General features: G+C 40.1%; 2 protein-coding genes and 1 long non-coding RNA gene across 5 annotated transcripts in view; 2 read left to right on the forward strand and 1 right to left on the reverse strand.

Annotated features, from left to right (window-relative positions):
* The window catches only part of MASTL (microtubule associated serine/threonine kinase like), a 33,987-nt gene extending 31,905 nt beyond the window's left edge, over positions 1-2,082 (reverse strand). The window contains exon 1 of one of the 3 annotated variants that reach the window (XM_012535215.3): positions 1,809-2,082. In XM_012535215.3, coding sequence (XP_012390669.1) covers positions 1,809-1,994 — 186 coding nt within the window. In that variant the 5' untranslated portion in view covers positions 1,995-2,082. The remainder of the gene's footprint in view (positions 1-1,808) is intronic. The other 2 variants (XM_033439250.2, XM_004275870.4) reach the window with 2 other exon arrangements.
* Positions 1-12,915, forward strand: part of LOC125963545 (uncharacterized) — a 213,476-nt gene that overhangs the window by 166,463 nt on the left and 34,098 nt on the right. The window lies entirely within an intron of this gene.
* Positions 2,976-12,915, forward strand: part of YME1L1 (YME1 like 1 ATPase) — a 30,479-nt gene continuing 20,539 nt past the window's right edge. Inside the window, exons 1-3 of the mRNA XM_004275868.4 lie at positions 2,976-3,150; positions 7,315-7,446; positions 12,298-12,460. Coding sequence (XP_004275916.1) covers positions 3,118-3,150; positions 7,315-7,446; positions 12,298-12,460 — 328 coding nt within the window. The 5' untranslated portion in view covers positions 2,976-3,117. The remainder of the gene's footprint in view (positions 3,151-7,314; positions 7,447-12,297; positions 12,461-12,915) is intronic.

Here is a 12,915-nt window from a genome sequence, read left to right on the forward strand (position 1 = left end):
GCTAAGATGAACCTTAATACATAAATAACATAGGTGGAGAAGAGCAGAGAAGGGTGGAAGGAAGGCACTTAAGGAGGAAACAGAATAAACATAAATTTGGAAGCAAGACAATACACAGCATTCAAGGACTAGCCAATTGTCTGGAGTGGCTAGAACATAGAATATGTAGAAGATACAGTGGAAACTTAGAGCCAGAACTTGGAGCATGACTGCTTTTCTAAGGAGTTTGGACTTTAGCTTGCATGGCACAGCCAAAGGAATAAATAGTGATTCCAGTTAGGGGCCTGTTCCAATAGACTAGGTATAGTAATGAAGGCCTGATGAACCTTAAAAACATCATGTCAAGTGAAAAAAGCCAGATGCAAAAGACCATATATTTCATGATTCCATTTATAGGCAATGTCCAGAAAAGGCAAACCTATAGTGATAGAAAGTAGACTGATGATTACCTGGGGCTAGGGGTGTTAAGTGGGAGAGACATTGCAGATGAGCAAGAGAGGCCTTTTCAGGGTGATGGGAATGTTCTAAAATTGGAATGTGGTCATGGTTACTCTATATTTAATTTACTAAAAACTGAATTGTACTTTTAGAAAGAGAAAGAAAGAAAGAAAAAGAAAGAAAGAAAGAAAGAAAGAAAGAAAGAGAAAGAAAGAAAAAAAGAAATGGAAAAAATGAAGTCCTGTACTTGGGCAGGAATGGAATGGAATGGAAGGGGTAATATGAATGAATATGAGACAGAATTGACAGGCCTAGTTGAGAGAGAGAATATACAGATGAAGTAGAGAAAAGTTAAAATGCCTGAAGTTTCTAGCTTGAAATGACAGAGATGGTGGTATTATTACATGGAGAGAAGGAACACAGGAGGCAGTTAGGTGGAGAGGATTGTTCGAAGTTAGGCAAGCACAATTCCGAGGTGCCTGCTAGATAGTCACACAGCAATGTCCGACAGGAAGTTGAAACTGCATCAGACTGCTGGATTCTTTCCTTTATCACCATTACTCAGTGCTGAGATGTGAGTAATCTGAAACTATGGGAGTGGATGAGAATCAAGAGTGGCCAGAACAGCTTCAAATATATTGAAAGCTCTTGAATGCTTTGGAATGATATATACTACTGCAAGGATAAAGGAGTGATTTGGGACATATTTCAGCTCCGTCTTTAAATATAAGTACATTCTAGATTTATACAATGAAGAGAAAAGTGGGGTTTAATGAGATCTTTTTGTCATATAGGTCAGAAGTTAATCTACATCACAGCATGCTGACTACAGTTAATCCTACATTGTATATTTGAAAGCTGCTGAGAGAGATCTTAAAAGTTCTCATCACAAGAAAAAAAATTTGTAGCTGTGTCATGATGGTTGTTAACTAGACATTGTGGAGATCACTTCGCCATAGACAAATACTGAATCATTATGTTGTACACCTGAAACTAGTAAATGTCAGTTACATCTCAATAAAAAAATGAATCTGTCAAACTGATAGAACTAAAATATAATATGGAAATAACTGTTTCAAATTTAAAGTTTCAACCCTAATCCTGGTAAAGCCCAAATTAGTAAAAATGATTCAGAAGTTCTGGCGTCTCCTAAGCGTTCGCGGTGCGAAGAGAAGGGTGGGGCAGAGGTGGCACCGACTTGCCCGCGCTGTCACCCCAAGTGAGAAGTTATCCCACAGGGCTCCGGAGGTTTCAGCGAGCCAGGCACCCGTCTGGTCGTTCCAGCGGCCCTGGGGCCTGCCCAGTTCAGGGGGCGGGAAGGAGGACGCAAGGGCCGGCCTCTTTCGCTTTCTTTATTCCTTGACTCTTACCTTCACCGCGTACAACCTGTTGCCTTTCTGCCCCAGATACACCTTCCCGAAGGCGCCGCGGCTAATGGGCTTCACTATGGTGAACTCTTCAATGGAGGGAGGTCGTGGCACCGGGATCCTATTCACGAACTCCCCTGTCGGCGTGCCTCCTCCACCCTCCATCTCGCCGCCGACGGTGGTCTCCATAGCAGGCCAGCCCGGATGCAAGTCTCTGTCAGCGACCAAGAGCCCTTCCGGAGTCGCAACTCCCGCCAACTGGTTTCAAAGCGAGGCTCCGCCCACGCCGCTCTTCGGCCGTGATGTCACCCCGTCGCTGCGCACGCCACGCCCAATCCAGTGGGGCCCCGCCCCTGTCACCTGCTCTGTGTCGACGCAGAAGGCAATGAACGTGAAGGCGGGGCAGCTGGGAAATTCTTGAACCAACCACAGACTCTTCCAGGGTGACAGCGGCTCACGAACCTCGTTTGTAGTGACAGGGGGTGGCACAAATAGTTCTTGGCAGACGGGGAAAGGGATTACGGGGGCTTGACTCTGAATCGAGGGATTTGAAGAGTTTTCTCCCGACCTCCAAACGAGGCTGGTGGGACCCGGCCCTCATCCAACTTTTTTTTGTTTTGTTTTTTAAACTCCTTTACGGCCTCCCACCCGCGGGAGAAACGTAAACCAGTTCGGTCTGGTCCGTGAAACAATGGCCAGTGAAATCACAGAATGTGGAGAAACTGGATGAGCAGGATGCGCATGACTGGTCGTGTAATTTGACATTTTAACAGGATGTAATTTGCCTATCTGAAATAGGAAGAGCTTTTTATTGTGGGGAAGATAAAGAGCACTTAATTGTAGCAAAAGAGGTTATCATAGCTCAAGGCCCAGTCAGAACAGGAGAATATATTGTAAGTATTGATAACAAAGCTGGAGAAAGATTTTAACAGGGTCCGTGTCTTTCCCCTTTAAAAAGAAAACTACAGCCAATGAGCTTTGGGGCTCCGGCGCCTGCATTACTCAACGTGAACGTCAACTACCTTGGGGGGCGTCAGCTGTCCCCGAAAAGGCGGAGCGTTGACGCACGCCCCTGAGTGGTGGCCTCACCTGCCCCGGAAGTACTGTTGCGTTAGCGCCTTGCCTTCCGGGGCAGATTGTCTGTCTTTGCAGCAGCTGTAGGGAGGGGAGGCCATTTTCCGTTTCTAGGAAGAGTGAGGGCGAGAGGAGAGAGAAAAGAAGGGGAAAAAAAGGGCTCAGCGCCTCCCCGCCGGGCCGTGGGCAAGAGGGACAGTTTCGGCAGGCGGGTGAGGTCGCTGACGGCCTGGAGAAGATGTTTTCCCTGTCGAACACCGTTCAGCCCCAGGTGGGTACGGCATCCAGTCCATTTTTCTCCGCCCGCCCTGCCCGCGTTTGCCGTTTGCGTTTCTTGGAAGTGGTTTCTCTTACGGGATCGTAGGAGGGAAGCGTTTAATCCAGTTGGAGTCCTGGGGTTGAGAAGGGATCGTGGCGACGCTGAGAGTAAAGGGCTGACGATGAAGCAGAAGCAAAATAGGAGCGTGATGGAGACCATGCCTTATTGATTTGATTGCGTGGAATTTTTGCTACAGAATCCATCAAGCATTGTTCAGTGTTAGACCTTCTGGGGTGGGGGTGGGGAGGGGGCAGGGGAAACGTCTGCCGTAGATGTAAAGGGAGCAAGTGATGTTTCTTTTCCATCCTTCCGCCTCTTCAAAGACTTTCGTCTTCACAGCCCCGATTCTCTACTCTTTCTTTTAAATGGAATTTAACCCAAACATGCTATAAAAATTTGAATAATCTTCTATGAATACTTTCCCTCTTTTTTTGACCAAAAGTAAGTAATAAATATATATTGATATATTTAAGTTATTGACTGCTTGCACTTAAAATTTTGATTCAGCCTCCTCCCCATCTTTTCATTTTTGAAGCAAAAGGGCAGAGAAAAAAGATTCCAAGCGTTTTTATTTTTAATTCTTCTTTCAGGAGTAATCACCGGTGATAATGTTTTGTTCTTAGTTCATTTAAAAATCTTTTTTGATGGTGACATTTAGATTTTTTTTGAGAGTTCTTCACAGTTTTGCAAATAAACAGTTTTTGAAAACATTCCGTTTTAAAAATAATTTTTGACGTTCTTTAGTTTCTTGGTTAAAGCATATAATTATGTTCCTCTGTGTAACCTCCACTCCCTTTTGTTTTGTTTTGAATTTTGCTAATACTGGTGGGGTAATAAAAAATAAAGTGGTTAGTTATTTATTGGGCATCAGTAATGTGCTAGGTGAACAAAGCAAATGTGGAATCTTGATGATATGAAGTAAAAAATGAGTAGGAGTTAGCCAGGTGAAGAGTGAATAGATATGAACAGGTAGACAGAACATCTGGAGGTTCTGAGACAAGCCTAGTTGATTGGAGGAACAGGAATAAGGCCAGTGTGGCTAGAGCGTGGTGATTAAAGGGCCAGTGACGGAAAGGAGGTTGGGGAGAAGACATGATGCAGATCATACAGGGTGTTACAAGAAGGGACTTTGGGCTTCATTTTAAGTTTGTTGGAAACCATTGAATGCTTTTAAGCATGTTAAGGAATAAAATTATCAGATTTACATTACAATCTATTACAGAGTAATAGATTACTCTGGCTTCTTGATGTGTGGAGAATGTTGAAGGACAGAGTGGAAATGTTTTCAGTTTAGAATGTTATTGCACTAATCCAGAGAGGGATAATGCACCGCTAAGTGGTGACAGTGGTTATGGAAAGAAGGGGATGAGATTTATTTTGAAAAAAGAACAGAGGGAATTCCCTGGTGGTCCAGTGGTTAGGACTCCCTGGTCGGGAAACTAAGATCCCAGAAGCCGCTCGGTGCGGCCAAAAAAGAAAGAAAGAAAAAAAGAATAGAATTTCATGAGGGATGATGGAAAGAGGTGTTTCTGGGTTTGATCAGCTGGATGCAAGTAGGTGTTATTTACCAAGATGACCGGTGTCTGGAGGAGTCCTACCAATCGTTTGAAAAAGAATTTGACTTGGCTTGCTGAATACAATATTAAACCTTTTGAAACTGAACTGCAAGAAATTGATGTCAAGAAGACCCGATTTTAGAATTTATCATTAGCTGAATGGAGTTAGTGGTATGCAATGTCGGTAGAGGTAGTGAAGGAATTTTCTGTACTATAGGCAGTCCTAACTGGACTCACGTAGGACCGTTAATATGACACAGAAGTTCAACCTTTTCATTGAGGAGAGATCAAACCATCTTTTAGCAGTTTAAATTCTTTATTGAATGAGAAGAGGTACAACTAATTAAAATAAAACTTTTCAAGGTTATAGACAGGGAATTCCCTGGCGGTCCAGTGGTTCGGACTTCACACACTCGCTGAGGGCTCAGGTTCAATCCCTGCTCGGGGAACTAAATTCCCAGAAGCCGCATGGGGAGGCCAAAAAAACAAAGACAAAAAATGTATAGACAGAAAATATGTATCTTAAAATAATTTGATTCCTATAGTTTTTTGTTTGTTTGTTGTTCTTGTTTTTTGGTCACGCTGTGCAGCTTGTGACATTGAACCCAGGCCCTCAGCAGTGAAAGCGTGGAGTCCTAACTGCTGTACCGCCAGGGAATTCCCTGATTCTTGTAATAGTTTTAAAAGAGCTTATCGTTTCTTTCTGACTCTAAAAATAATACACGCTAATTGCCAAAAATCCTGAAAAGAAAAATATAAAGAAGGAAGATCACCTATAATTTCATCACCCCAATAGATCACATTTTAGAATAAGTTCTTTCATCCTTTCAACTCTACACAAATATGTGTATGCATACTTTTAAAAAAAATGTTACATAAAGGTTTATGGCTCGCTTTTTTCATTTAAAAAACAATGTTATGATTTTATTTCTGTATCAGTAACCAATGGATGAAAAGTCTTTAAGTGAAATCTGGAGTCAGATTATCTGTGTTAGAATCCTTCTTCCTATAGTACTTTCTTGCTGAGAAAGTGTGATAGAAATGTAATAGTAACTAATGTTTATAGTTGTTAGGAGGATTAAATGAGATAATATAAGTAAAGTACATAGTTCAAAATGTGGCATATAATAAGAGCCCATTTAATTTAATCATTTACTCAACAGGTATTTATTTAGCATCTACTGTGTGCATTATTGCACTGGGATACAGTATTGAATGAAATAGAGGAAGTAAGGTAGAGCAAAATAAAATATAAAGTGTTAAGTTATATTAAGTATAACGTAAAAACAGTTTATATTAAATAATTTATAAATAAAACAGAGAAAAATAATAAAATAGAGGAAAAAAACCCTTGCCACATGAAACTTATGCTCCAGTGGGAGAATGTGGTATAGTAAATAAAAACTATTTGGTCTTTGTTCCCAATTCTTGGCACAGAGCTCCTAAAACCCTTGAAATTTCCTGTGATGGGCGTGTCTTTACTCTTAAAGCCCCTCTTTGGATCACACCTGGATTTACGCTAATGAGGTGACTTAAACTGGGGTTTCTAGTAAACAATATATAGGTAAATAAGTAAGTATATGAAGTGTGTTAGATAATGAAAATGTCAAGAAGAAAAAATAGAGCAGAGGAAGGCAATAAGGAATATTTTTTAGGGGAGGGTTGCTGAAATCTTACATAGGTTGTCCAGGGAGATGAATGAAAAGATGACTTGTGAGTTAGGAACTGAAGGGAGAGCAAACTATGTGACTAACTGAACAGGGGAATAAACAACAGTGCAAAGTCCTTGAGGTGAGGGCCTGCCAGGTGTTTTCCAGGAACAGAAAGGGGGATGCGGTGGTGGGAGCACAGAGAAGGAAGGGGAACTTAGTGGTGGATCAATTTGGAGAGGTGATGAAGAGCCAGGGAGGGCTTTCTGTGTCATCGTTGTTAGGACGTTGACTTTTGTTGTGAGAATAGGCATTGGAGGGTTTTGAGCAGAGGAGTGATGAGATCTGACTGGCTTTAATAGAGCAGATTCAGGGAGAGAAGTTAGGATGCAGTTGTAAAAATACACATATGGATGATGGTGACTTAGAATAGGGTGGTGCAGTGGGGAAGTTGAAAAGTATAAAATTCTGGGTATATGCTTACTTGTTTCATGTCTACGAAATATTTCATTTTTGTGGTGGTATCATTTGTGTAGCCACTCCCCTATTGGACATTTCTAGCTTTCCACAAATTTTTAAATATTTTGATGAAAACTGTCTTCTGTGCATATGCAAGCATAGATCATTACTTACTAGATTATTTCCTTGGAATAAATCCCTAGAAGTTAGATTGCTCGAATGGTGAAATATATGTATTTTTAATACTTTTGCTGTATATAACCCCTATACTATCCTGAAGGTCAGTTTTCTTCCTACCAGCAATAATCTGAGTATTTATAATTTTTAATGTATAGTTTTGATATACGGTGTATATTTAACTTTTTACAATACCCAATCCTGACAATAAAAGGTTTTTTTTCTGTTTTTATTTTAAAAAGCACTACTTATTTTCAGCTTCTATCTTTTTATAGGTTACAGTTCCTCTGAGTCATCTCATCAATGCCTTCCATTCACCGAAAAACACATCTGTTTCTGTCAGTGCATCAGTTTCTCAAAACCAGCATCGGGATGTAGTGTCTGAGCATGAGGCTCCCAGCAGTGAGGTAATAGTTTTTACCCTGGGTGTGTGAGAAAGTTTTTTTGGTTTAGTACATTGTAAACATGCCTGAAATAACTTTCTATGTTTAGGCATTTGTAACAGGGTGATTTCTGTCTTCAGCTTCATCTCCCTTTTACGATTAAAGATGTCCAACTCTGGCTTTGTTGTACATATAGAAATATTACTTTGTTTTATTTTTAACATTTAATTTATAAAAAATTCCATGTGGCAGTGTATTGGTATTCACTTCCTACGTTACTGCTTGTGTAATATTTAGATATTCTTTTGTGTTGCTTCAGTGGTAGCAGGGAACCTACAGTTAACTCCATAATTCCCATAATTTTCAGGAAAGATAGAATAGCAAGAAGTGATCATCTACCACCTTATAGGAGCTTTCAGTGTAATTGAACAATTAGAATATAGATACCTGAAAGTGAAATGTATAAGCTATGAAACCGTCCTTTGAGTATTCAGAGAATTATAAAATCATTGTGGCCTAGGATATAGCAAATTCCCAACGTAGGAACCTTGTGTTTACAAGATTCATTAATAAGATAGTTTCTTGTAGCTCAGAATACATTTTTCATAGTAAACATTATAATCTATAGTTAAGCTTCTCAGAAGTCTCTTTAACCATAAATAGTTTATGTTCTTAGTCCTGATATCAGGGGCTATGGCAAAGGACAGTAGAGGAGGAGTTGAAAAAAAAGTTTGCAGGACTTCCCTGGTGGCCCAGTGGTTAAGACTCCACGCTTCCAATGCAGGGGGCCCGGGTTTGATCCCCGTTCGGGGAACTACAATCCCACATGCCACGTGGCACAGCCAAAAAAAAAAGTCTGCTTTTGGTGGGGGTGGGATGGGGGGTGGTTGTGAGGTGAGTCTTGGGATACAATTTTACTTAGATGAAAAGTTTGTCTTTATGCTTTCCTTTTTTTTTTCTTTTTTAATTGATTATTTATTTTTGGCTGTGTTGGATCTTCATTGTTGTGCGTGGGCTTTCTCTAGTTGTGGCGAGTGGGGGCTACTCTTCTTTGCGGTGCGCAGGCTTCTCATTGCGGTGGCTTCTCTTGTTACGGAGCACGGGCTCTAGGCGTGCAGTCTTCAGTAGTTGTGGCTCGTGGGCTCAGTAGTTGTGGCTCGCGGGCTCTGGGGTACAGGCTCAGTAGTTGTGGCGCACGGGCTTAGCTGCTCCACAGCATGTGGGATCTTCCCGGACCAGGGTATGAACCCGTGTCCCCTGCACTGGCAGGCGGATTGTTAACCTCTGTGCCACCAGGGAAGCCCCTATGTTTTCCTTTTATATTATCTGCCAAATTCCTATTGCCTCTGTCTATAGGCAATCCATTCTTGTCTTCTGTTGTGACACCCTTCTTCCAATTTACAGCCCGAGAGCTTTCCTAATGATAAGACTGCATGTATCAAAATTGCTACATGCAGCAATATTATGTTCATTTTAGAAATTTTGGAAAATATTATGTAGGTAGAAGAAATTAAATTAACCTATGATCCTGCTTCTCTTTTTCTCACTTGTACTTTTATATTTTATAATAGTTGGATCATACTGTATATGCTGATTTAGATTTTGCTTGATCATTTAATAGTCTTAGGAACTTTTTATTCCATATATTTTCTGTATTTTTAATGACTTTCAGAGTGTTCATTTTATGATGTTCTCTTGTTGGATATTGTTTCCAATTTTTTGCTGCTCTGAACAACACCATTTGTACTCTCCGTGGTGCTAAATGTTTGACTATTTCATTAAGTGAAATGGCTAGGTCAGTAGTGAAGTACATTTTGGGGGCTTGAAAAGTAGCTAAACTCTAGAAGCCAATGTTGAGCTTAAGACTAATAGTCTCAGATACAGAATTGGTGTCTTATCCTCTGATTTACCTTCATTATTCCTATGGTTTATCATTGATGACTGTTTGTTATTGCTTCACAAACATTTTCATTCTTCTTAAGCTTCCTCCCTCATCTCTACTCGCACTTCCTTTGCTCTGAGGTTACATTGCTTTCATCAAGTCTTGCTCATCCAAACACCCACTTCACAGTGCAAGCAAAAAACTTTCAACTTCCTTCAAGCTACTTCTTTTCCTGTTGCTTTCAGACTTCTTGAAAAAGTAGTACTCTGAACTTAACATCTGTTCTTGCTAAACTTTTATTCATACTACATCCCATTGTAGTTTGGCTACTACTTTTACCATTTTATAGACTTGTTTTGGTATATTTTGTTGACTTCCTTAGCAGTAAGTACAGGCCTTTTAAAAATCCACATCTTTTTCATCTTTTCCTTAGCATTTGACCTTGCTGAACATCCACTGCTTTCAAAATACTTTCATAAATTGAGTGATACTACATTGATGGGTTTTTTTTTTTTCTCTTTCTGTTTTGCTGGCCGTTTTTATTGCCAGCCTTTTACACAGTGTGTGTACATTTATCTGTAATCTAATTTTCATTTTGCATAGTCTCCCAGATTATATATCTTAATGTCTATATATATTTATATGATGATAACTCCCAAATCTATCTCCAACTCTAAAGTATCTCTAAAATTTTAAAGTAATTATCTGGTGGCTTATTAAAATACCCCTCTGGATAGGCTCCAAGGACCTCGAAATTAAGATGTCTAAAACTGAGCTGCTTCCCCAGATTCCAGTGTTTTTTTTGTTTTTGTTTTTTGCGGTACACAGGCCTCTCACTGTTGTGGCCTCTCCTGTTGCGGAGCACAGGCTCCGGATGCGCATGCTCAGCGGCCATGGCTCACGGGCCCAGCCGCTCCGCGGCATGTGAGATCTTCCTGGACCGGGACATGAACCCGTGTCCCCTGCATCGGCAGGCGGACTCTCAACCACTGCGCCACCAGGGAAGCCTGATTCCAGTGTATTTGATCTTAGAGTGGTTTTAGCCCCTCTTCATCAGTCTGGGTCCAACCAAGAGAGAGAGACCACATAGTCATTTGAACAGTGAATGTTTAATATAAAAAATATATAACTTTTTAGTTTAATATTTTAAAAACCCTGGTCTAACAGGGGATTAGAATAACTAGGGATTGGCTAGTAATAAGTAAAGAAAATTCAAATATATAGGACTTGCGGATTCAAGAAGCAGCTAATCCTCCCAGGAATGAGAGCTTCCCAGGAAGAGTTCTCCACCCCGGGCTGAGGTTCTGAGGTTGTTGGAGAGGGAATGGCCTTGGCTCACTGAATGGCACAGGAGTCACTGGTGCCGTGCCAGCTGAACCTGATGGAAATCTGCCCCCTCGGGTACCAGGAGAAGCTGTTCATGGGGATGTGTGTTACTGGAAAAGCTGCTGGGTACTGCTGGCAACTGTGCACTGTAGGAGCCAGGCTTTGGAGAAGCTGCACCAGTGGCAAGAACCACTCCTGGAGAAACCCATGGGTGTTATGTTGCACACAGGAGCCCGCTGAGTGAACACAATAGCCTGAACCAGGAGCAGAAACTCTTCCTACAATGTCTCTCCAGTGCCCTCTACTGACAGCTTAATGTTCTAGCCAACAAAGGAAAAATATTTAAAGAGCCCAGATCCATGAACATGGAGCCAAAAAAAGGATGAAGAGGAGCTAAGAGACAACAAATCAATAACCAGCACATCCATCCTTCTCCCTCACAATCCCTATACGTTACTGGTTTCTTCAAATGTCTGTTGTCTGTGACTTGGTATTTGCATCCTTCTTAGTCAGGGCTCAGTTCAGGTTCATACCATTTTTCTCTTGTTACATCAGCCTTCTGTTCTCCAGCTTATCATCTTTGTCTTCTATTTTCTTCCTATAAAACAAAACTAATGATATTAGCTATAGAATTAAATTCAAACAAGGCTCTTCACAATATGGCCATAGCCCATCTTTCTAGTGCTTTCTTTGGTCACTAAACTTTTTACTGCATCTCAGACATTCCAAGCCCTTTGATGACTTTTTGTTTGCCCTCTTCCCCAAGGTTTCTGCCCCCATCATTTGTGAATTAAGTGTTATTTCAGTGAAGCCTTATCACTTAGGAAATTAGTTGTTGTGTTCGCTTATGACTTTTTAAAAAAATATCTCCGTAATAGCAGTTACCTTATTGTATGATAATTATCATATTCATATGTACCTTATTTCTCTTTATGTTCCTAGGACTTGATACTCATTATGTAAGGGGCATAAATTTCTGTCTTAGTTAAAAATCTGCATTTCCCTTTGTATTATAAATAGACTTTTTGGTTTCCCCATTTTAAAAGATAAAATATCTTTGTAGCTCTTGAATATTGTAGTCCTTCTGATTCCATTATAATAATGTGGTTTATATTCTACAGTTTTTATTACCTTAAAAAGCACCTTTTAATGGCTTCCCTGGTGGCGCAGTGGTTGAGAGTCCGCCTGCCGATGCAGGGGACACGGGTTCGTGCCCCGGTCCGGGAAGATCCCACATGCCGCAGAGCGGCTGGGCCCGTGAGCCATGGCCTCTGAGCCTGCGCGTCCAGAGGCTGTGCTCTGCAACGGGGGAGGCCGCAACAGTGAGAGGCCCGCGCACCACAAAAAAAAAAAAAAAAAAAAAAAAAAATTCACATTGTTTCAATTGATAAGTACTCTTCAAGTTAAATAGCTTGATAATAATGCTTACTTGATATAAACAACAAGGACCTACTGTATAGCACAGGGAACTGTATTCAATATCTTGTAATAACTTGTAATGGAAAATAATCTGAAAAAGAATACATATATTTATACGTATATAAGTATATGTATATATAACTGAATCACTGCTGTATACCTGAAACGTTGTAAATCAACTATATGTCAGTAAAAAAATAAAAATTAAAAAATAATAATGCTTACTTGGTTGAATTAATCTTTTACAGCCTATACTTAACTTAAGGGACCTTGGATTATCTGAATTAAAAATTGGACAAATTGATCAACTGGTAGACAGTCTACTTCCTGGAATTTGTAAGGACAAAAACGTTTCTTCCCATTGGCATACATCTCATGTATCTGCACAGTCCTTCTTTGAAAATAAATATGGTAAGTTAATATATTTTGTGTCCCAATGAAGGTAAGCCATTACAGTACTATTGATAATTTAATTGATACCACTTTTTTTTTTTTGATACCACTTATTAATACACCTCTGGTTTCCAGTGTTTCATTACATTGTTGATTAGAGGGTTTTTTTTTTTTTTTTTGATTAGAGTTTTGAAATTGTCTCTAGGAAATAGCAATTTTTTGTTTCTCCGTGCTCTTAGCTAAAAGTAACTTAAGCTAGACATATATATTTTTACCTCTTGGTTTGAATTTAATTTCATTGGCAGCTATATTTGTATATCATATAAAAAAAGATAATCCAAAGGACAAGTGATAGACACTAATATGATGAAGAAATGTGATTAAATTTGCAATGCTTTTAGATAAAAATACAAAAAGCAGAGTCATACATGGGCAAATGAAAGGCAAAACTCATTTTGGTTTTTCTAATATTC

This window comes from Orcinus orca, chromosome 2, assembly GCF_937001465.1.
Source record: "Orcinus orca chromosome 2, mOrcOrc1.1, whole genome shotgun sequence".
NCBI classification, from domain to species: Eukaryota; Metazoa; Chordata; class Mammalia; order Artiodactyla; family Delphinidae; genus Orcinus; species Orcinus orca.